The 24,233-nt window shown below is 46.8% G+C and overlaps 2 protein-coding genes across 3 annotated transcripts in view; one reads left to right on the top strand and one right to left on the bottom strand.

The window, feature by feature from the left end:
- Positions 1-1,249: 1,249 nt before the first annotated feature.
- LOC128311923 (collagen alpha-1(I) chain-like) lies at positions 1,250-10,246 on the bottom strand. Its single transcript, XM_053205565.1, has 3 exons — positions 10,177-10,246; positions 5,863-7,007; positions 1,250-4,704 (listed from the first exon to the last, which is right to left on the bottom strand). Exons 1-2 carry the CDS (start codon positions 10,244-10,246, stop codon positions 5,971-5,973), a joined length of 1,107 nt encoding a protein of 368 aa, XP_053061540.1. The 3' UTR covers positions 1,250-4,704; positions 5,863-5,970.
- A 5,924-nt stretch (positions 10,247-16,170) lies between these two features.
- B3GLCT (beta 3-glucosyltransferase) overlaps positions 16,171-24,233 on the top strand; it is a 112,291-nt gene continuing 104,228 nt past the window's right edge. For both annotated transcript variants that reach the window (XM_027064639.2, XM_053214030.1), the window contains exons 1-2: positions 16,171-16,495; positions 20,773-20,822. In XM_027064639.2, the coding sequence (XP_026920440.2) occupies positions 16,186-16,495; positions 20,773-20,822 (360 nt within the window). In that variant the 5' untranslated portion in view covers positions 16,171-16,185. The remainder of the gene's footprint in view (positions 16,496-20,772; positions 20,823-24,233) is intronic.

Here is a 24,233-nt window from a genome sequence, read left to right on the forward strand (position 1 = left end):
TCTCTTCGCTCCAGCCCATAGCTGTTCACCCACGAGAACTGGATGGTTGATCTGCCCTCTGTCACGTCTTCACAGTGATCCCTTCTCTTCCTGCTGCTGCCACCCTGGTTAAAGAGCACAACTTTGTGGAAAGAAACTGCCACCAAAGGCAGTTCTGGCTGTTGGGGTTTGACCCGCCTGAGATTCACTTTACCGCTCTGCAAAGCAAGGAGAATAGCCCTTTTATGTATATTTTTTGTGAGGGTTAAATGAAGTCACATAGTTGAAAGTAATTATATCAGTTTCGGGTGTGCTGTTTGGTTTTTTTTTTTTTTAACCATTCTTTCTGCTTTTCCTTCCTCTCTCCAATTCATCCAAAATGTTACCGTTGAATTAATTTTTTCACAGCACAGCCCTTTCATGCAATCAGGACACAACACACATGAACAGGGAACATTATGTACCGGGTTTTCTGACAGCGGTTGCAGACTTAGGACACAAGACAGGCCTTAGAAGCTACGGTGTCACGGTGGAGGGTTTTGTCATTACCACTGAAACACCTTTCCCATCTCTCCACTGTCCTTCCTGCAACACTCAACGGAAGGTCAATCTCCTTAGCATGGCATTTAACGTCCTCCTCAAGGCAGCCCGAACTGGCTTCTCCTTCATATTCCCTATGTGCCGGCCAAACTGAACTCCTGTCTTTGAACTCGTAGCTCCCAGCTTCCATGTTACTGGCCGCCCTGTTCTCTCTGTTGCAATGCCCTTCTCACCTTCTCTCGTTGCAGACAGCGCCTTTGACCCTTCACCCGCAGTTCAACTCCCCGTGTGCGAGACCTTCTTCCGCCCCGCAGGTGGATGTGCTAACCTTCTCCCTGCATTTGTCATACTTTGTTCAGATGCTTCTTAGAGTGCTTTCCATATTCTACACAAGCTCATGGCTACTCATGCGCATCTCGGTCCTCTCCACCAGACTGTGATCTCCCCAGGAAACGCGTTTCTCTTCCCAACCTCAGCAGGTCCTGTGGGGGCCTCCTACCTGCCGTTACTCTCTGACATGTTTATTGATGGATAAGTGGAGAAGAATTGTGTTCGTTTTGTTGAGTTTATTAACCAGGATCCTACACCTGAAAGCAGCTGTTGTAAAAGAAATGACTATTTATTGGCAACAGCACCCAAAACACCAACACATTTCATGTAAGCTGCTGTGCATTTATGACCCACACCTTCTGTTCTTAATAAAAGTCTTAATAAAAGCACCACATAGCTATTATTTATTTATTTGTTTATGTTTTCTTCATTTTCTTTCATTAATTTCTGGTAATTTCTAACAAATAGGGTTGTATCTCCTTGGTTACATTTATTACTAGGTATTTTATTCTTTTTGATGCAATTGTAAACAGGATTGTTTCTCTTTCTGATGGCGAATTATTAGTGTATAGAAACCCAACAGATTTTTGTATACTTATTTTATATCCTGCAACTTTACTGAATTTTTTGTATTAGTTCTAAGCTTTTTGATGGAGTCTTCAGCGTTTTCTACATTTAATATCCGGTCGTCTGGAAGTAGTGGGGATCCCACTGTTGGTGGGAATGTAAGCTGGCACAGCCACTATGGAAAACAGTATAAGGGTTCCTCAAAAAAGTAAAAATACAACTACCATAGGATTCAGCAACTCTACTTCTGGGTATTTATCCAAAGGAAACGAAAACCAATTGGAAAACGTATCTGCACCCCAATGTTCATTGCAGCATTATTTACAATAGCCAAGCTATGGAAAAAACCTGTGTCCACTGATAGATGAATGGGTAATGAAAAAAGAATAAAATTATTCAGCCACACAAAGGAATAACATCTTGCCATTTGCAACAACATGGATGGACTTTGAGTAAATAAGTCAGACAAAGACAAATACTGTATGATCTCTTTTATATGCAGAGACTAAAAAATATATGTATATATAAAAAAAATAAACAAGCTCATAGATGCAGAGAATAGATCGGTTTCCAGAGGTAATGGGTGGGGGATAGGAGACATGGGTGAATTATTATTATTGTTATTATTATTATTATTATTATTTTAGTTTAAATAAATTGACTATTAAGAATGGATCCTAGAGGGGCGCCTGGGTGGCTCAGTCGGTTAAGTGTCCGACTTTGGCTCAGGTCATGATCTTGTGGTTCACGGGTTCGAGCCCCAAGTTGGGCTCTGTGCAGACAGCTCAGAACCTGGAGCCTGCTTTGTGGATTCTGTCTCCCTCTCTCTCTGCCCCTCCCCCACTCGTACTCTGTCTCTCTCTCTCTCTCTTTCAAGGAAAAAAAAAAGAATGGATCACAGAGGAGATAAAATATACTTAAATTGCTTCAAAAAAACTCAAACGCAGACATTTCCCATTGCTCATGTTGATACAGCTATCAGGAGCAATCCCTAATCTTACTGAAAACTGGAGGATATGTGATTCCAGAAAGAAGAACAAAAGCAGATGATCTACTTCTGTTCAGAAGTTTCTAGGGGGTAGCTTTTTTTTTTTTTTTTCCTTCAGAGAAGTGTTTGTACCACACGGTACCTTCAAAAGAACAGAAAATCCAATGGTAATAGCCTTGGATTGGTGAGCTTGTCCTGGGGGCCTGCTGAGACCGTAACTTTTGTTTCCTGGATCTTGGTTCAGGGCTGTTGGTTTGTTAAGAATCCTGCGGTGAAGCCTCTTGGGCTAAAAGTCTTGTTTGAAAGTCTGGCTTGATAGGTTTCACCTATGGCTTTTGACTAGCTTTGGAAGCAAAGTGAGACCGGCTCCTCTAGGGCTTTGGAGAGGCCCCCTTATTTGTGTTATCAGGGTGTTCCTCTTGAGCACCTGCTGCAGGGGGAGGTTGTGGCCACTGGATCTACTCTGAACCATGAAGTTTCTTGCTGTGTGTCTCTTCTTCCTGTCTTACACTTCTCCCACAGGCAGTAAAGATTCTCTTGCTTCCCTAAAGCTTAAAGCATCAGGTGAAGTGACGCGTTGCTCTCCTGTTACCAGGTGTGCACGGATTCTGGGGATGACTGGCATGACTGGCCAGGTGGTTACATCATGGGTCTGATTTACAATGACCTTATGTCCTAGAGATCCAGTTTTGGACATTCTAGTCCACTGTCAGACCCTAGGCTTGATTTTAGGTTTTTGAAAAGAATCCCTAAGGCCACTTCTCTGTGTGCGAAGAAAACGGCTCTCCTGAAGGTGAGAGGGCCCTAGAGCAGAGAGTTGGAATCTGTCCCTTGGTCTTTGCTGCTATGGGAACTTGCAAGCCGTGGGAGAGAGGTAGCAGATGGGGAGAGGGCTGGGCATGAAGCCTGGGCCACCCTATGGCCGCTTCACAGCCCACCAAACTTCTTTAGACTGATCTGCTTTGTGCGTGTTGTGTCTCTGCCTGGGACGCCTTTCCTCCTTTTCTCAGCCCAGGATCCTAGGTCTCCTTTAAGACCCTGCACAAGTCACTTTGGCCTTACTGATGGATTCCCATGGCCACCATTTTGTTTTCCCCCTCTGTATGTTCCAAAGTGTTTCCATCCACCTGTACTGTAGCATTTATCACAGGGCAAAAAAATTACTTAGGAACATTTTTATCTCCCTAACTGGACTGTGAGTTTGTACTCAATGCCATGTTTTATGCTTTGCATCCAAAGCCTTAGCAATGGACACGTGGGCTAGAAACCATTCACTATCAGTTAAATGAACGGATTCTGGCATCTGGGTCTATAGTTAGTATAAGCTCAGAAACCATCTGTTTGGAGCTTGCTTATTAGATTATTTGGCTATCTATGGTTTTGTGCATAGGTCTTTATATTCTTCTGTGGAATTTAGAAAATTCTTTTAAAAATTACCAGACTGTTTTAATTATGTTGTAACAGGCCCTCCTCCCCAGAAAGAGGGGACTCCTTGCTTCATTTCCGCACAGGGGAGGGGCATACTTTCAGGGGTCAATATGGGGGTGGCATCTGGAATTAAGATGCGTGACCCCCAGGAAGACAGAGATAAGGCATGCTCTTTTTTCATATCACAATCTTAGAGTTTACGAGATTTACGCATTTGCATGGAGAGTGGTCCCCTTACAGTTGGTGTTTCAAATAGCAGAAGAGGCACTGAGGCAAGGGGTGCCTAACCACGTATCTGTTAGTGTCCTCATGAGCACATTTTGTTTCAGTTAACTTTCAACTTGTTTTTGGGAGAGGGAACTTCCAGGAAGTCCATTTATCATATGACCAGAGTAAGTGAAAGGTAATCCTTTTTAAAATGTGAGTTATGGAGCTTTGTAACGTGCCATTTATCTATGTCTACTGTGGAACGGAAGAACACTGGGGCAGATTTGTTACTTAAACAGAGTGTGCTCCCTGTTGTCTTTGGGGCTCCATTTCCCACACCTTGTTCCCGCACACAAAATATTCTCACGTGGTGCATTTTGGTGAGAACGTTGATTGAGCACTTAAGAGTTGCCCGTTACGAAACGTGGAGTAATTATTTGAACACATACCTGGTAAGTAAGCTGCTTAATTATTAGGCTTCTGTTCTTTTTAAACACATCTTGTTTTGATACTCAAAATCAAATACATGTGGCAGGATGTTTTCTCTGAAGAACGCTGAACAGCTTTGGACGCTGGAAACCTTCTAGAACTTTTAACCAGGCAGGCAGGTTTTAGAAGATAAAAGGGATCGAGGCAGTCAACCATGAATTTGAAAAGAAGCTTCACTAAAAAAAAAAAAAAAAAAAAAAAAGAAAGGAAGGATAGTTATTGACATGTAGCCACAAACCCTGGCTGAATAACAAGATCGCGCCATTTGCATTCACGCAAAATGGACGACACACAAGGTATTCAGTTTCAAGAAGTCGGTACGAACCAGAGAGAAAACCCACAGTCTCTAGACGTCCTTGTTAAAGCACTCGCAGCAGGTGTTGCACGTTGGGCAAACAACAATATTATCCTAACGCATTCAAGGCTAAGCCCCTCGATGGTCTCCACTTTTATAAGGCTCAACACAACAAGCATTTATTCAGCACCTGCTTCGCTATCATCCTAACACCTTACTTGTATGCCCACCACCTGGCACCGGTCTTCTTTTAACTTTTAGCGAGTGGGTGAACAGTGGCCTGTCCGTGTGGAAGGTGCCGGTGTGCTTAGCACCGTTGCAGGCCCAGAGTAGGCATCCAAAAAATAGGATGAGGTATGAATGAAAACACCCACACAGGCTTCAGGTGGGTCTAATCTCAGGTGGGTGATGGGCACTTGGTCCTGTATGCTTTCTAGGAGAGAGAAAGGAGTCAAGGCTTGGGGGAGGCACAAAGCAGTGAAGAACCATTAGAGGGGATTCAGAGTTCTCGGTTATTGCTTTCCTCCTCTGCCCACCACACAGCACAAGGGGGCCAGACCTGGCCAGGGCTTCCACGTCTCCTGGCTGGGGAGGGAAGCCCCTGAACAGTCCCATGGGGACAAGAGGGTCTCTCCACATGAAGCTTACACGCGTCACTCCACTTCTCTGTATATCAATTTTTATCATACGTTTTGAAAAAAACTACACCCTCCCTCTTCCATTACGGTGAACCGCTTAAAATTACATTTACACGAAATTACATTTACACAAACTTCTGTTGAAAGCCAAATTCCAGGCCTAAGCTCTTGGCCAAAGCCCATTAAAGGGGGATATTAAGTAAATTAGTTGAGCTGATTAAAAACACCTTCATCAAAGTAGAACACTGGTGCCAACAATATTAAGAGTTGAATTATTGATTTTTTTTTAATGGCCGATGGTACGTTAGCAGGGAGGAAAAAGTCCTTCTCCTTTCCTTCCTGTCCCCCCCCCCCCACTTCTCCCGTCCCCCACTTTGGGAGCGAGAAGGGTAACTACTGACCTACTCCTGGAGATCCCGGAAAGGGAGGTGACAGAGAAGTGGGGGGGGGGACAGGAAGGCAGAAGATGGGGTCCAGGTAAGGGAGAAGAGGGAGAAAAGGAGTGGAGACTAACGACCGGAGGGAGCAGAGGCTAGGGTCGCTGCGGAGGTGCAGCCACCTCTACCCACACCGCGTGGCGAGACCGCGGGCACAGCCGCGGGCCAGGCAGGCGCTGGAACGGGCACGGGGACGCTCCCCAAGCCGGCCGCCAGAGGGCGCGACCGGAGCCGGCGCGGCGGAGCCCGAGGAGGGAGGAGGGGAGCCGGCGGAGAAGGGTCAGCCGCGGCGGCAGGGGCGGCAGCGGTAGCGGCGCAGCTCCGCTCCCCGCGCGTCTCCCGTCCCCGCGCTCCAGCAGGGCGCACGGTCCCCGCCGCTGGGATGCTGCCGCCCGCCGGCCGCGGCCGCCGCCGCCTCGCACTCCCGGCGCTGCTCTCGCTCCTCACCTGCTCCCTGGGTAAGTAGCGGGCGGCCCGGGCGCGCACCGGAGAGGCGTGGGCTTCCCGGGCGCTGCCGCCCGCGCCCCGCGTCCGCGCGCGGGAGGAGGCGGCGGGCGGCCCAGCCCTGCCCCGCGGGCGCCCGCGTCCCGCCGTCCCGTCCCCGCCGCGCCGGCGGCAGCGCCCCCTCGCGGCGTCCGGGTGGGGGGGACCCGGCTCTCCGGGACCCCGGGGCGCGCCGCGCCCGGCCCCTTTCGGCTCGCTGGGTCCCGCCGCCGCCCCGGCCCCGCTCGCGTCTGCCCGCCTCCTTCCGCCGGGAGCTGGCGGCCGGCCGAGCCGGGAGGGCGAGGCGCTCACCCCCACAGGAAGCGCTGAGTAAATGTGCAACTGCGAGAAACTTTGAGAGGAGGGAAGCGGCGGCCGCGGTCCCGCCCCCCTGCCTTCCGCCCGCGTCCCGCCTGCCCCGCGCGCCCCGCTCGCCCCGCGTGGGCGCCGCCGGCTGGAGGCGAGCGGGTGGCCCGGCGTCCGGGCCGCTCGCTCGTGCCGCACCCCCGCGCCCCGCGGGCGGGGGCGAGGGACGGTGTCCCCCCCCACGTCCGCGGGGTCTTCCGGCCGTGCTCTGGTCTCCCGGGCTGAGACGCCAACTTGGCACCAGCGCCTTCTGCGGAGTCCTGGGCCAGCAAGGGAGGATCGGGGTGCCCGTTTGGGCCCTCAGTGTGTGCGGTCGTGGCGTGGGGGAGGCGGTGGGGACGCTCCCCAATCTTGGGTCGCTATGGGGGAAAATCAGAGAACACTTCTGGAGACAATGCTTGTCGGGTCTGCTGCTGCCGTTATGCCCCTTCCCTTTTTTCCTCCCGTTCTCCTCGCAAGAGTATTTTCTCCACCGTATCGTAAAAGGATGGGGCAGAAGTTAAAAAAAAAAAAATCACCGTAATGGACGTTTATGATGAGACTTGTTCAAGGTTGAAAGCTTGGGGGAAGAATTGCTCCCTTTTCAGTGTTCTCAGGGTTATTGTCCTCTAACCCGGACTTTTGGGTTTCCAGTCGGTTAAAAGGCAGTAATTTCAGATTTTTAGAAATGGCAGAATGGTGCAACTTAGGAAAAGACGTAGCGTTATTGCACATTGCTTTTTGGTAGCCCACCGGAACCTTTACAGCACGTTTTTTTAATTTGGATTTAAACTCTTCGAATAGGGGCCTTTTTTGTGTCCCCGCCCCCGGCATTTCTATAGGTGCTCACTACGTGTGGGAAAATCTAGTGAGATTAATTGTTAATTAATTGTTCACATGCATGATTAAGTAAGCAACAATGCAATTAAAAGCATTCGGGCACCTTGGGCAGAGAAAGCTGTAATTGACGGTGGTGAGCAACTAAACTTGGAGATCTGCTTCAGTGGAAGAATGCATCGCTGGCCAGGGCAGCCCTGGGGGAAGGGGAGGTTGCAGGGGTGGGAGGTTGACTAGGTGACTCTTGGCTGCATCACTTGGCTTGCTGCCTGGGAGTTTTGCACCTAAGCAAATGGGGTGGGTGGTAGCCGAAATTGGCATTCTATTTATAGCACTACACTTTATAATGCTGTACTGGGGATATAATATTTGTATATAATATATTCAATATATGGGCTGAAACACATTTAAATGTATTGCTACACGTATCTATTTTGCACTGCACTTAAGGGAATAGCTGCACTGCCCAAACTTGATAGTACGTTAAAGGACAGTCAGAATGAACCAGAATGTCAACACATTTTTAGAGATGTCTATTAACATTGTGAAGTTGTCAGATAAGCACAATAAATAAGACGTAAAACCTATTAAAAGGTCCCTGGGAGACATTTGGCTCTGTGAACTGGCTTTAATGGATTTCAAAAATACAGGAAGCTGTGTTCTTCGAGGTCTGAAGTAAATCACGGGTTCAGTTTATTGAGCTCTGCTTTGGTGGTGTTGGGGGAGCACCAAGACGTAAAAAGATGCGGTGCCCGCTCTGTAAATCTCGAAATCAGGAATCTTGGAATCTTGCTAAAACGAGAGATTATGACAGGAGTTCTGACGCATGTGAACAATCCTGATGGGTGAAAAATACTCTAAATATCCCCTTAGAAGTTTGGCCTGGGTATATATAGTTTAGTTTTCCCACAAACTGTAGCATATTCATTTGAGTTTTCAGAGAAGAGTCAATATAGAAAATTTATTTTAAATCCATATGATTATACAGATCAAATTCACTGTAACTTCAATTCTAAAGTCCAGTGCCAGTTCTAGAATCAGATTTATTCACACCTCTGCGCCAGCCGCTGTGTGGCTTCTAGTGAGTTTGAGCTCTGTTTTCTCCTAGAAAACAGGAGGCATAGACTAGATAAAATACCAGAACTTTGCCATTTCTTACAGTTTTAACAGACTGATCTATTGTGGCAGAGACTGCTCTCTGCTTACCCAGTAACCCTTGGTTCCTTCTTTTTCCAGACTAAGAAAGCCCGTTAGATAATCAGGAGTGTCACCTGACTGCATTTGGAGATAGGGTCTTCAAGGAGTATAATTAAGGTTATATGATGTCATAAGGGTGGGGCCCAAATCCAACAGGGCCTGTGTCCTTATCGTCCTTATCCTTCTCGGAAGAGGAAGGGACACCAGGGATGCATACAGAGAAAAGGCCATGTGAGGACACCGTAAGAAGACTGCTACCTACAAGCCAGGGAAAGGGGTCTCTGCAGAAACCAACCCCGTTGGCACCTTGGTTTGGGACTTCTAGCTTCCAGAACTGTGAGGAGTAAATTTCTGCCGTTCGAACCACCCAGTCTGTGGTTTCTGTTATGGCAGCTCTAGCTGACTAATAATACAGGGAGTGAGGGAAAGGGTGGAGGAATGTGGTGGCGGCGGCGGCAGTGGCAGTGTGGCGAAAACACATTTCTCAGTGGCCCTTGCAAAGCAGGGTTAGCCACTGAGTTATCTATTGAGATTTTTGGGTGGGTCTCTTGGTAATGGCGGCTGACCCAGCTCGGATGCTGGCTTTTTTTAAATTGCATTTTTTTTTTTTTTTGCCTTTGTTTCATCTTCCTTCCCATTGTCTGTAAATCTGATGGCTGGAGCCGTGGTGGCCATCTTGTGACCATGAGGTGACCTTGAAGACAGAAGCGAGTAGTAAGGACAGTATAGCAGAAAGGATAACACCACCTGGGTGCTAGATGGATGTGGGACACCATGCCAGTCCTGGGTCACTTATTTCCGGACTTGTTGGGCATGATATTAAAAATAAACCCCTGTCTTCTTTAAGCCTCAGTTGTTTGGGTTTTCGATTACACGCAGCCAGCCTAATCCTAATCGATAACATCTGTGAAGAAGCTCATTTGAACCAATGGTAAAATAAGATACTTTCATCTTTCTTTTTTTTAAATGTTTATTTATTTTTGACAGAGAGAGAGAGAGAGACAGAGCATGAGCAGGGGAGGGGCAGAGAGGGAGACACAGAACAGGCTCCAGGCTCTGAGCTGTCAGCACAGAGCCCCACGTGGGGCTCGAATTCACAGACCGCGCGATCATAACCTGAGCCGAAGTTGGACACTCAACCGACTGAGCCACCCAGGCGCCCCTAACTTTTATCTTTCTTATCCCTGTTTCTCCTCTTTATGATTCAGGATTGTATTTCTTAGCATCTGCCAAAGTTAGGGATGATTTTTCATTCTGGTCCAGTTCTTGCTCAGATTCTTTTCACTGCAGTGAATTAGACATTTTGGGACACCAAGAATCAGACCTGATCCCAGGTGTTTTTATTGTTATTTTTATTTTTATATATTTTTAAACCCTCTTATTTCTTATAACAGATATGACTGATACAGGTTTTACCCATCTGGATGGGTAGTCTGGGCCTCAAGTTGGTGCAGCCCCCTTGGTCACAGACTTGACCCAAGGGCATTTGCCTAGAGCCAATAGTCAAGCTCTTTAACTGGGGGCATATAAGGAGGGGGGGGGGAAGAGCAACTGTTTCAGGTGGGATGGCCAGGGTGGGGAAGAACTGTCCTGACCCTTCTGTCAACTTTTGTTAACTTGCTCTGAGGCAAGCATCGTAGGCCCAGTACTTGAGCAAGTCCTGGTAATTGACCTCATTTGGACGACGAAGGGCCAGGTGGTTTGTTTTTCTTTTCATTAGAAACATTATAAATCAGGCATAATTTCTAGGCACAAAGGGATTATTTACGGGGAATTTGCAAATGTTCTAGATTTTGCCCCTTTGTAACATGGGTGATTCATCTTTGGTGTTGCCAGATTCTTGCTTAAGAACAGTGTACAGGAGCATTAATTCCATCTTTCCCAACACAAAGGAAAAATTCTAGGGAGTGTCAGAGGTTCATCAGATCTATTACTGATTGAGAGTCGCCCTTGATTCCATATTTCAAAGCTCTCTTCACAAGGCCACTCCCAGAGAAACCCGATTCGGTGTAGACGCTGATTTGCACTACTAGAAAATGTCAACAGTAGTATTGAAAGAAAGACCTGTCCTCGAAATTTTTGTTCGTTTATTCAAAAACTGTCGAGTATCTCCATATGTCAGGCACTGAGGATATCGCAGGAAGGAGACAGATCTGGTCTGGCTTTCCCTCCGTGGAACTTGCAGTCTCAAGGGGAAGGAACATTATGCGGAGACAAATTGCACTGTGCTCAGTGTGGCAGAGGAGTTCGGGGTGCTGTGGGAACGCGTGTCTCAGGAGGGTCTTTAGCCTGGAGTTTGGAGTCCTGTTTCTCAACAGAGGGTGATCTTGCCCCTGGGAGAACACTTGTCAAGGGCTAGAGACTTTCTGGTGGTCACAGGGATGATTTGGCAGGAAGGGTTAGGGTCACTGGCCTCTGAGCCAGTGCGGCTGAGCAATCCTCGTGCCCGGGACCACCTCCCCCTGCCCAGAATCAGCGATCGGTCTAGTGTCAACGGTGCCAGGTGCCAGGTTGGGGAACCTTGGAGCTGGGGCTCAAGGAGAGCTTCCTGGAGGAGGGGACATCAGAGCTCAGACTGGAAGGGGAAGCAGAAATCTGTTACATGAAGGACGGGGGTACGCATGGCAGGGGAAAGAGCTTGGTGCCCAGAGAAACACAGTGCAGAAAGGACTGGGGCTGGAGAGATCGGGAGAGGGGCAGGGAAGATCAGTAGGGGGTCACACAATGCAGGCTCTTGCAGATGAGGGTAAGGACTTGGGACTTTGTCCTTAGAGCAGTGGGAAGTGGCTGAAGGGCTGTCCTAGGAGAGTGACATGATTTAACTTCGCAGTTTGAGAAACTCACTCTGGTTTTCCTATGGAACAGGAATTAAGAGGCGGCCAGCAGGGACGTGTGGGACCAGTGAGGAGGCTGTTGGAATCGACCATGGGAGGGATGATTAACACTCTCTAAGACACGGCGATTGATGGGTACAGTGGGCTGAGAGGAAGGCGGGGGTCACGCATGAATCAGGTTTCCGTCATGAGCTGTGGGCGGCTCCTGGTGCTGTTTACTGATACAGGCGCTAATGGAGAAGGACCAGATTTAAACAGTTTTTTTTCTTTTTATTGTAGCTAAATAACATGAAATTTCTCTTAACCATTTATAAGTGTACACTTCTGTGGCATTAAGTACCCAGATGTTTTTCTAAAATTTAATTTTAGAGGGAGGTGAGGATGACGAGTTTAGTTTGGACAAGTTGAGTTTGGGGTGCGTGTGAGATAGTCAGGTTCCATGTCAGGTGGGCAGTTAGATTTGTGGGTCTGGAGCTCATAGGAGAGCTTGGCTGTGGAGAGATATGGCAGCAGTTGGAATATATATATGATATATATGATATATGATATATATGATATAATATACATATATTGTATATAATATGTACATATGTGTATATACGTATAATGTATATAATATGTACATATCATATATATGATATGTACATATATATATAATATGTACATATCATATATATATGATATGTACATATATATATATAATATGTACATATATATAATATACATACACACACATATTTTTTTTTTAAAGAGGAGAGTCTTAATTGGTAAAATAAATCCATTTAAGCTTTTACTCAAAATGTGTGGATATCCAAGATTTGGTAGAAGCTGGGGAAGAAAGTAGTCTTTATCTGTGTGATGTAAAGCTGCAGGCTTATTCAAAAAAAAGAAAAAGAAAATGAGTGAAAGCATCATCAAATAAGTTTGAATGTATCTCAATTACAGCGGTGCCTTTTTCTCCTAGGGATAGGACTTCTTTTCACTCCTAAAAGAATATTTTATGATCTGAAAAGGTGATATGTTTTAGTTTACATCATTGCTTGCCGTAAGAAGCCCAAGGCTCTTTACATGTCATGCTGAATTTATCTTCTCCAAATCCTTGAGGGCGGATATGCTGGAGCTTGTGCTTCGTTGATGAGGTGAAGGGAGTGAAGGAAGGTACATGGCCAAGGCCTGTTGGAAGAATTGCCCCTTTCCATTCCTTGGTGTCTGTCCACCGGTGCACCCCAGTGTGTCAGACTTCACACAGGAGAATCACCTCAGGGTCTTGAAGAGTTCCCTTTGTGAAGGGCTTCTTTGTTAAAATGCAGCTTATGGGGTCCTGGCTCCAGATTTTTCTGATATCAGAAGATCTGAGGTGAGGCCTCTGGATTTGCAGTTTTATCCAGGCCCCAGATAAGTTGTATGTGTTGGCGGGTGCAGGAACCCTGCCTGGCCCACCCCAGGACCAGGTACAAACTGGGGACTCTTACTGGGTGGCTTTCTTGCGTATCTGCAGAATGTAAAGTTGATGGCTAGTTGCTTTGTCTTTAAAATGAAATAAGGAGCTGCTTTGGAGAAAGTGCAGCGTGGAATCGAGGCCCGTATGCCCCGGTCATGTATTTCTTCTCCTTGGGAAAGGAACCAGAAACCCCAGAATTCAAACTGAGCTGTCTTTCTCTGGTTCCACCATCATTTGGCAGGTTTCCAAGGGCTACTGGGGCGGGGGGGGCTGTAGTGTGGGGAGCGTGAGTCTCAAAAACTAGAGCAGTGCATTGTGAGAACAAAGGTTTTTGGACAATTGACAAGTTTCTAAGGTGTTAGAACCTCTCAGACTGTAGGTACCATGGATTCAGTGGTACGGACAGGAAGGGCTTCTGGAACCACTTTTTGTGTTACGAAAATAAGATACCCCATGTTTCAGCTTACGTTGTGTTTCTATAAGTTAGCCACACGGTTAACCGTTCACCACTGCTCTTACAATGTGAAGAAATCCTACGAGGTGCTGATTTTTCGGTGGTTGAGTTTATTCTGGAGTGGGTGGTATGACCAGAGATCCTTCTGCCCCTTACCTGTGACTCAGCCCGTGAAACATGCTTTTTGAGGGTGGTGTTTTGAGTCTCTCCCCCAAAACTCTGTCTGAATTGGAATTTTCTTATTTTCACATCCTGAGTGGCATATGGGTTTTCGCATTATTTGTTTAAATGAGATATGAATCAAAGAAGCAAGTGATCTTTTCTTTCCTAAAATATACAGTTATTTTCTCTATTCTTCCCTTCTGTTTAACTGTCCTTCCTATAAATATGTTTACCCTTTGGCACAGAGAGTATATTGGCCCTTGGCCAATTTTGGTGCCAAAGGAAGAAAAATTTGTATTCCAAACTCCATTTTCCCATTGACTTCTTTGATAAAACAGAAGATGGGTTTCAGATGGAGCAATGTCGAATGGGGGTAGGTGGTGGCTCAAAAGAGGACTGTCGCGCCTCTGTGCTCACTGCCACACTCGGGGGGGAGCCAGGCCCCCTCCTCCATCACTTCTCTCAACTGGCTGATCACCTTGTAAGTGGTGCAGAACCCATGGAATGGGGCACAGGGGTTCCCTGCCCCTGAGTGTTGTCCACCTGTCTGCTTGCAGAATTGTGCTTGGCAGCCTCCAGTGCTGTGTGTCTCTTTTCCTGAGTTTGCTACTTGGCATCTGAGCAAAAGGCTCCATAGCTCTTCCCATAGGTCAGGTAATATCCTGAACCTGTACATGCACCGACTTATTTTCATTCTTGTTTAGTTGCCTCCCTTTTACAGGGACGGAGGCAGGGGCTCCGAGAGGCCAAGTCTCTGGCCCCGTGTTGCTTAGCTACTAAGCGGCAGAGCCTGGATGCCACGAGGTGCGAGTCTAGATTCTGTGTATCTCTGACCAGCGTGCCGTGCTATTCTTTACAGTGGATCCGGGCCCGGAGGCCCGGTCTCCTGCACTGCAAGCTCTTTCCCTTGTGCTTTGAAACTTTAAGGCGAGAACAGTTTAAAAGAACACTTTGTAAATCCTTGAACTACTGCCTTCTGTCTAGCTTCTCCTCTGTGCCTGGCCATTTCTTTTTGTCGTCTTTAGTTTTGTCCCTGAAATGTTGGCGTTGCCTCGCTCCCGTCTTTCCCATCCAGGCTTGTGGCTTTGGTTCCTTTGTACAGGGGGGATGCTGCCGGTGCCTCTCCTCTTGACCCCTGTGCCCGGCTCCACACCTGGCTATGGGCCGCTGCTGGGTAGATCCACGGAGTGTCCTCGGAGCCTCAGGATATTGGGAACCGCACTGTTTTCCCACACATCTGCTTCCCTGCCTTATTCTCTAGCCTGTGAATGGCACCCCAGTGGACTCGGCCACTCCATCCGAATCCCGGACTCCCCTCCACTCCTTTCTCTCACTCACCAACCCCTCCGGACTCTCCCTTCCCCACCCATTCCATTGGTAGGATCTGTCTCAGACTGTGCATTCTGCTTTGATATCTCCAACACCTGCTTTTGCTCACAACCTGCTGTGCCCAGACGCTGCCTCGTCTGAATTCTGTCCCGTATCGTATCTCTCATTGCCTGCTCCATTAGCTTCTTAGCTGGCACATTTGTGCCTTTTTTTGGTCCCCCCACAGCCCACCCAATAGGCTCCTCCAGAAACCTAAGGCACACATTTCAATGTGGCACTCCCTTTCTTAGAAGCGTCTCATAGCACATAGGATAGAAGCAGACTCCCTAACGCTGACCCCTTTAATGATATGGCCCCTCCCCCTCCCAGATGTCCCTGCCCCGGTCACCCCCCCTCCCCCAGGGTGTCCCTGCCCCGGTCACCCCCCCTCCCCCAGGGTGTCCCTGCCCCGGTCACCCCCCCTCCCCCAGGGTGTCCCTGCCCCGGTCACCCCCCTCCCCCAGGGTGTCCCTGCCCCGGTCACCCCCCCTCCCCCAGGGTGTCCCTGCCCCGGTCACCCCCCCTCCCCCAGGGTGTCCCTGCCCCGGTCACCCCCCCTCCCCCAGGGTGTCCCTGCCCTGGTCACCCCCCCTCCCCCAGGGTGTCCCTGCCCCGGTTACCCCCCCTCCCCCAGGGTGTCCCTGCCCTGGTCACCCCCCCTCTCCCAGGGTGTCCTGCCTTAGTCACCCCCCCCCCCTCCCCCCCGAGGGTGGCCATGCCCCAGTCACTCCCTCCCCTCACATATCAATTCTCTGGGCACATTGGACTGTTTGTTAACCAAGCTTTGATGCAGAAGCCTGTTTCCAGGCCTCCTTGCTCTTGTAATTTGACATTTCTGCTGCCTGGAATTTACTTCCTCAGGCACTGTGTCGAGCTCGCCCTAAGCAGTGCTTTCCTCCCTTTAAGCCTCCCCTTCCCTCTGCTGCCCTGCCTTGGGTGAGCTGCCCTCTGTCTCCACCCCAGGTGCTCCCTTGGGGACTCCCGTCAGAACGACAGCCATTGGAGTGGACACTTGTATGCTTGGCTGTTGACCGAGGGACTCCTCTCTCACATGAGCTCCTTGGGCAGCTGCTTATTCGTCTTCCCCAGCTCCTGGCATATTGTGTGGCAGTCATACACTCTCTGATTTTCTGTTTAACAAAGGAAAATATAAATTCATACTGCTAATGAGCTGCGAAGGCCCAAAGCACTCGGCATGTGCCGGGCCCCGTTGCGGAAACATAATGCTTGTTAAAGCGTTGATCTTTGGCCACATGCCTGGGCTGGTTCTGTCCTCTGCCCATGGGGAGTGCCTGGGGCCCTTCATCCTCAGGCTGGGCGCTGGTGCCTCCAGGTGGGCGGATGGCTGCGGCCCAGTGTGGCCACGACCCCCAGGGACAGCAGATTGGTCTGAAAAGGCAGGCCCTGCCCCCTGTTGCTGGGTTGGGGTGCGATCGTTTCTATCCCTTCTGCTGGCATGGATTATCTTCAAAGCAGGTAATTGGAACTAAGTAAATTGGCTGTGGGCTGTGTACCCTGGAGCTTAAGGCCTCCTCTCGAGGACCTGGAATTAAACCTGGAAAGCTCCGGGAAGCTGGAGCCACTGGGGGAGGAGCCGCACTGGGTGAAGCGTTTTGTAAGTAGGTCACGGCAAAGAAAGTGAAGCCCCGCCAGCTCCCTCCCACAGCCTGGCGGAAGAAAAAGTGGGGCAGAGCCCGTGTGAGACCCTGAACCCGCAGGGCCACCAGCTGCAAGCTTCCCGTGAGTGCTGTGGCTTCGGCCCGGCCCGGATGGCGGAGAGGGCCACGCGGTTTCAGTCCCTCCCTCCAGGCTCCTGGGTAGGGCCGCGACCACCCACCGCCTAGACACCGCCCAGGCTGGCCCTAAGCGTGGTACCACCAGCAGCTTTATGGCCCCGTCCGCTGAGTTTGCAACATGTGGAACCGCACACTAAACGCTTTACGCAGTATCTCACTCGATCCCGCGTCTTCGTGTTTTTTGTTTTCGTTTTGGTATTTAATCTGGTTTTCTGTGATTGCCGTTCTTGGGAGAGTCTAGGAGGACAGTCCAGGGAACAGGAACAAAACGGAGTTAGGAGGTGCAGTCATCTTTCCTGCAGGGGCGTGGGGTCCCTGACTCCCAACCAGGAACAAGATAAGATAGTTGATTAGTGTTGCTTAAATGCCTTGCAATGAATTCCTTTCCAGTTTTCCGGCACTCCAGGGTTTAGGCTGGCCTATAAATCTTAGTCCCAGGGTAGTTGTAAAATCTTGATTTATCTCTCAGAATAGGTGTGCTAACACATTAGTTGGCTTGAATTATTTAAAGTTATCACGGGAAGGTCTTATTTCTATTGCCCGTCCCGATTTGCACTTTAAATATAGTTCCCTGCAGCAATTCACAGGAATTCATGTTGAAAATAGAAAAGGGAAAATTACTTTTAAACAGCAGTTTGGCATATAAGAGCATGATTTACCTTGGAATAGTTCTCCAACTGCACATTAAGGCCAAGCTTTCAAGAATATTTTTTCCCCGCTGAATCTGGAAATCAGTATGAAACCAAACAGCCAACATCCAGCCTCACGCGGCCACTCCCTTTGGCAGAGCAGGGGGGGATCCCTTCCTCCCTCCCCGCTCCCCCCTCCCCTCCGTTGGCTCCCAGTGTTACAGTCCCACTGTAGGGACTGTATCCTGTTAGGTTTGTTGGAGGTGACAGGCACATCCTTACCTTACTTGCCCGGTTTTCTAACTTTTCTCCTCAAATTTCACCATTTCTCCTTTTTCACGTGCTTGAAGTGTGAAAGCTCGGATTTTGTTGGCAGGAATTTTAGAAAGGATCCATTGTTTTAAGATTGGATTTATTAGCGGTCTAGCATATGCTGTGCCTTCAAAACGCATTTGGTTCCCCGGTGATTGGTTTAGATTATGGAAACATAAAGGTAAAAGCAGAAGGCAAAAAGATATTTGCTTATATTCATTTAATGAGGATTATCTTGCCCTGTGATTTGCTCTTATACCTGAGAGTGACTCCGATGCATGTCTTATGTTAGTGCTGTACTTATTTATTTAGTTTTTTTAAGTAAGCTCTGTGCCCAGCGTGGGACTTGAACTCACAACCCCAAGATTGAGTCACGTGCTCTACTGGCTGAGCCAGCCACGTGCCCTTATGTTACTGCTTTAAATATTACATAATTTATTTCTATCGGGGAAATTTCACAGCAGAATGTCATAGGGACAAATGATGGTTTTGTGTGTGTGTTTTTTTTTAAAGAATATCTTAACTCCAGGCCTTTGTATTTTTGGAGGGAACTAAAATCTAGTTTACTCTTAACTTCAGTTAAGCCTCGCCTGAATAAAGGTATGCTGTCTTGATTACAACAAAGAGGATTTGTAGAATTCACTTGATTTATTGGGAATGTCTTCCTCCCATGTAATTCCTTCATTAAACGTACTCAAATGACATTAGTTGCTGGCTTATGAAAGGTGATGTGTTCATACCTTTCAGAACCAATACCAAATAAAGGCATGTTTTCTTCAATATAGAGTCTGCATTCTAAAGGACTTTTGTGTTGACATACTCTTCCTTTTCACATAGCCATCTGGCCTGCAAAAAAAGTGAGGTAAGACTAAATCCTGTTTATTAGATGATGAGTCACTGAACGTGTTAAGTTGAGAAAGTTTTTTTTTTTTTTTTTTTTATCTTGATAAAAGAGGGAATTCTAGCCCGGGGAGCTTTGACTGTCTGTGTTTGGAATTAAGAATTGATGGAGTCGGATTTTGGACTCAGAGTCGAGTCTTAGATTGACCACGGTTGTTATATCCTGCAAGTTGTTGGAATGTTCTATTTCCTGCAATTCTGTGGTGCTAAGTGGTATTAACATGTTGTGACTTCCTTATATGATGTTCGTTAATAATTCTATTTCTGATATCTTCTCGAGGGCTTTCACTGTGCATGCTAGTTTGGAGGTTAATAAAATAAGACCAAACCAAAGAATTAAATACCCAGAAGCAGAATTTAAAATGGTGTTTGGGCTTAAATCTTTCTTTTTAGAAGTTCATGAATGATTGGGGCTTTTTGGTTGCCGCCTGTGTGTGTGTGTGTGTGTGTGTGTGTGTGTGTGTATAAAATGAAAAAGTAGATCAGATCCTGGTGAAAATAAATTGGTTGTGGGGAGGGGGGACACAGTAAATTCCTTCATTTTGCTGGTGGATATTCCCTAGCGTAAGGAGTAGACAGCCTGTAAGTGATGTGGTCCCAGGGCCATCACAAAGACTTGCATTCACTCATTCATTCATTTGATCAATATTTGTTGACCTTCTCCTATGTGCTGGCTGTGTTTTGGGTGTGGGGCACCACCTTCCTGCCTTCACAGAGCTTACAATAAACTAATATGTAAGGCGAGCAATAAATAAATACGTATTACGTCAGTGGTGGTAAGTGCTGTGCAGAAGAATAAAGCAGAATGAGGAACGTAAGGAGGGGTGGTGTTGGGGATTTATTATTTATATGAGGTGGTCTCAGTGGGGCCTCCCGTAACATCTGCTGTTACCTAAATTTCACACGTAGAGGTTCATTTGGCTTACGGTTCAGGCTCACCCTGCCTTTTGAGATGCCATCTTGGAAATGGAAGTGATTAAACCACGTTCATTTTACGTCTTAGTGTGAATACGTTTTAGGTTATTTCCTTGGAGCAAATGTTGATGGGAGAGAACTTGAGGCAGTGCATGTCTGCGGGTGGGGGGTAGGGAGGGGTCAGAGGCATCCAAATGGGGAAGGTGTTCTCCCGCCTCTCAGGAGGGCCTCCTCTGTTACCCCGGGAGACCTACCACTGAAGCTTCTTGTACCACATTACAGCTCCGTGGAATCGGCCGTCTGGCCCTTTGAGTCCATTACTGCTCTATGGCATTGCCCATTTTCTCCGGGGGATGCTAATTGGAGACAGCAAACTCTATGAGACGCTTTCCTCTTAGCTCCTCAGGGGAAGTGCACGATAACATTAAAGCATATTATTTTTGTCTAGTTAACCTGCCTGCCTGTTGGGTTTATTATTTTGCTTTATATTTTCAAAGTGTTACTGTCATGTTGTTGTTGTTGTTCTAAATGTGGAGCCTAGATGTGTCTCTAGGGTACAGGGATGCCTTTATCTGTGGGCTCCAACTTGAAACCTTAAATCATTCTAAATAGGGAATGATCTTCGCTCCTCTCGCTGTCTTGGCCCCACTGCATTAGTGGGTTCTGTGAACGGCCCTGCGTGAGGCAGCATTATCTGCACCACACTTCCAGCCTGGGAGCCTCTGAGACGGAAAGCTTGCCCCAGATTCAGCTCTGTTGCCTGCCAGGCTCTGGCAGCGATCGTGCTAGGAGGGAGTTGAACTGCTTCCCGCTGGATTCTCAGGAATCCCCCCTTTGCTTTGGAAGGCACCGTCGAGTTGCTAAGAAGTTGTATTTTGTACACATCAATTTCGTAGTTTATATCCGTAGACACACGTGGTATGTGCACAGGTTCCAATTCCTTTGAGGTTTATTTCTTCAGCTTGGTAGCCTAAGCACGTTGGCTGTGCACCGATGAATAATTTCAGGTCCGGAGATGAACACGGCCAGTGGTACTAGTTTGCAGCAAATGCAGCTGGTTTTAAAAATGAGCAAAAATATGTCTTCTTCAAGCACCCTTTCTCCCCCCCCCCCCCCCCCCCCCCGTTTTAAGCGAGACTGTTAAATACGAGAATGAATCTTAACTGGTGATCTTAATGTAAAAATGTTTTCTTTTTTCCAGCTTTTGCTTTGGTTTCTGAAGATACAAAGAAAGAGGTCAAGCAATCTAAGGTACTAATTCTAATGATCAAATCTATTCTTCCTGTCTGAGATTCACTTATATTTTCTTTAATGGCAGCTGTAATGATTTCATCTTACACTAGTTCTCAGGTTTCTTTTCACGAATTAATGAAATGTTGGTCCACGCAGATTTTTAATCTCTCGTGGCAACCTGCAGATAAACTTGCTTTATTTATTTTTTATTTTATTTTTTTGAATTTAAATCCAAGTTAGTTAACATACAGTGTAACAATAATTTCAGGAATAGAATTTAGTGATTCATCACTTACATGTAACACCCAGTGCTCATCCCAACAAGTGCCTGCCTTAATGCCCATCATCCATTTAGCCCATCTGCCCACCCCACATCCCTCCAGCAGCCCTCGGTTTGTTCTCTGCAGTTAAGAGTCTCTTATGGTTTGTTCCCTCTCTGTTTTTTTTTTTTTATCTTATTTTTTAGATAAGCTTGCTTTAAAAAAAAATCCCTTAGTAGTTACAGCAGACCAAGTAGGTTTCAAAAAAAGTATTTTGATATGGATTTAGACATCATAGAAGTCTTGCTGGGATGCCTCAGTTTTCTCTAGTCTGACCACATCTAAACTTGGGCTGCATTTTCCCAGTCTGAGAGAGAGAAGTAGTATGCTGTGTCCCCGGGGTCACAAGAGCCTGAGTCTCCCTCACTTTGTAGGTGGCACCGTGTGGCAGTACTGAAGATGACTGCCAGGCTTTTTGCACAGTTGGGACCAGGAACCGAGACCCCGGGACTTGATGGAGACAGGATAAAACTCTGCTTAAAATCACAGAGCGGCTGCTTTCCCACAATTGTTTATGTTCAAGAAACTCATCTAAAGTTTACCATTTCGGCTTTGCGCTAGATGAGTTTAGCAGATGAGAAAGAGAAACCATATTTGAAGAATGTGAGTTGTCTTTATCATATTCGCTAAGGTTCGGTCGACTTCATTTTTTTTTAATCTCACGATTAGCGTAACAGCGTTTTTGATTTTTATTTTTTGTAATGTTTGTTTATTCTTGAGACAGAGCATGAGCAGGGGAGGGGCAGAGAGAGAGGGAGACACAGAATCTGAAGCAGGCTCCAGGGTCTGAGCACGGAGCCCGACACGGGGCTCAAACCCATGAATTGTGAGATCATGACCTGAGCCGAAGTCAGATGCTTAACCGACTGAGTCACCCAGGCGCCCCAAAACATTTTTTTTTAAATAGAATGTTTCTTTTGTCAACACAGTGTTGTCTTTTCTAACTATACTGTGGGTTTCCTACAGGAACAATAATAATACTTTCCTTTGGTTTTAAGATCCTTTATGGTTAATAAAACATTTTCAGACATTTCACTTAAAACTTGATCTTCTCAATGATCCTGTTATTGCCAAGCAAAAGAGATATTCCCATGTCCAGGCACACCTCAGGGAGGATGTGGGTTTGGTTCCACCGCAGTAAAGAGAGTTAAATGCACTTTTTTGGTTTTCAGTGCATAATAAAAGTCCTATTTAAACTATATTGTTGTCTGTTAAGTGTGCGATAGCATTATGTCTAAAAAATATACATACCTCAGTTGCAAAGTACTTTATTGCTACAAAATGCTAACCATCATCCGTGCTTTCAGTGACTTGCGATCTTTGAGCTGGTGGAGGGTCTTGCCTCAGTGTTGATAGCTGCTGACTGATCAGGGTGGGCTTCCTGGAGGCTGGGGTGGCCGTGGCAGTTTCTTAAGACGACAGTGAATTTTGCCTCCTTGATGGACTCTTCCTTTCACGAACGACTGCTCTGTAGCCTGTGATGCTGTTTGATAGCATTTCACCTACAGTAGAACTTCTTTCAAAACTGGAGTTAGTCCTCTCAAATCCTGCTGCTGCTTTATCTACTAAGTTTGTGTAATATTCCAAATCCCTTGTCGCTTCAACAAGCTTCACAGCATCTTCATCAGCAGGAGCAGAGTCCATCTCGAGAAACCACGATTCTTGCTCAGCCTCGAGAAGCAGTCCTCACCCGATCACGTCCTATCATGAGATCGCAGCAATGCCGTCCACGTTCAGGCCCCGCTTCTAGTTCTGGTTCTCTCGTTTCCACCACATCCGCAGTGACTGCCTCCACTGACGTCCTGAACCCCCCAAAGTCATCCCGAGGGTGGGAATCAACTTCTTCCAAATGCCTGTGCATGTTGATATTTTGGCCTCTTCCCATGAATCATGAGTGTCCTGAATGGCCTCTAGAATGTTGAATCCTTTCCAGAAGGTTTTCAATTTGCTTTTCTCAGATCCATCAGAGAATCACTGTGAGAACCATAGCCTTATGAATGTGTTTCTTTTTCTTTTTTTGTTTTTAATGAAAACATTTTAATTCTAGCGTAGTTAATATACAGTGTTGTATTAGTTTCAAGTGTATAGTGTGGCAATTCAACAATTCCATGTATTAGAGTTCATCAAGATAAGTGTGCTCTTAATTCCCTTAGCCTGTTTTACCCACCTCCCCCGCCCCCTATGGCAACCCTCTATTCTCTATAGTTAAGAGTCTTGCTTTGTCTCTTTTTTCCTTTGTTCATTTATTTCTTAAATTCCACATATGAGTGTAATCATACGGTATTTGTCTTTCTCTGACTAGCTTATTTTGCTTAGCATTATACTTTCTAGCTCCATCCATGTTGTTGCAAATGACAAGATATTATTTTTATGACTGAATAATATTCCGTTGTGTGTGTGTGTGTGTGTGTGTGTGTGTGTGTGTGTGTATCTTCTTTATCCATTCATCTAATGTTAGACACTTTGGCAGCTTCCATAATTTGGCTCTTGTAAACAATATTGCAAGAAACCTAGGGGTGCACATATCCTTTTGAATTAGTGTTTTTGTATTCTTTGGATAAATACCCAGTAGTGTGATTGCTGGATCACAAGGCAGTTCCGGTTTTAATTTTGAAGAACCTCCATACTGTTTTACACAGTGGCTGTACCAGTTTGCATTCCCACCAACAGTACACGAGGGTTCCCCTTTCGCCACATCCTCACCAACACCTGTTGTTTCTTGAAGATTTTAGCCATGAGATGTGTTTCTTAAATAAGAAGACTTGAGAGTCAAATGACATAGGCTGCCGAATGAATGAATGCTGTGTCAGCAGGCATGAAAGCAACATTCACCTCATTGTATGTCACCTCAGAGCTCTTGGGTGACCAGGTGCCTTATCATCGAACAGTAATATTTCCAAAGTAATTTTTTTTTTCTGAGCAGTAGGTCTCAAAAGTGGTCTTCGAATATTTAATAAACCTTACTGTAAATGATGTGCTGTCCTCCGGGCTTTGTTGTTCCATTTATAGAGCACAGACAGAGTAGGGTTAGCATAATTCTTAAGGGCCCTAGGATTTTTGCAATGGTCGATGTGCATTGACTTCAACTTTAAGTATCAGCTGCACTGGC

This window comes from Acinonyx jubatus, chromosome A1 (genome assembly GCF_027475565.1).
Source record: "Acinonyx jubatus isolate Ajub_Pintada_27869175 chromosome A1, VMU_Ajub_asm_v1.0, whole genome shotgun sequence".
NCBI classification, from domain to species: Eukaryota; Metazoa; Chordata; class Mammalia; order Carnivora; family Felidae; genus Acinonyx; species Acinonyx jubatus.

What these genes read in the sequence shown, in the direction of transcription:
- LOC128311923 (XM_053205565.1), bottom strand. Translation starts at nt 10,246, where the DNA reads ATGCCCTTGGGTCAAGTCTGTGACCAAGGGGGCTGCACCAACTTGAGG. An exon ending in CAGACTACCCATCCAGATGG is followed by an intron (nt 7,008 to 10,176) that starts GTAAAACCTGTA and finishes TTGCTGGCCCAG; the next exon opens with GACTCCGCAGAAGGCGCTGG.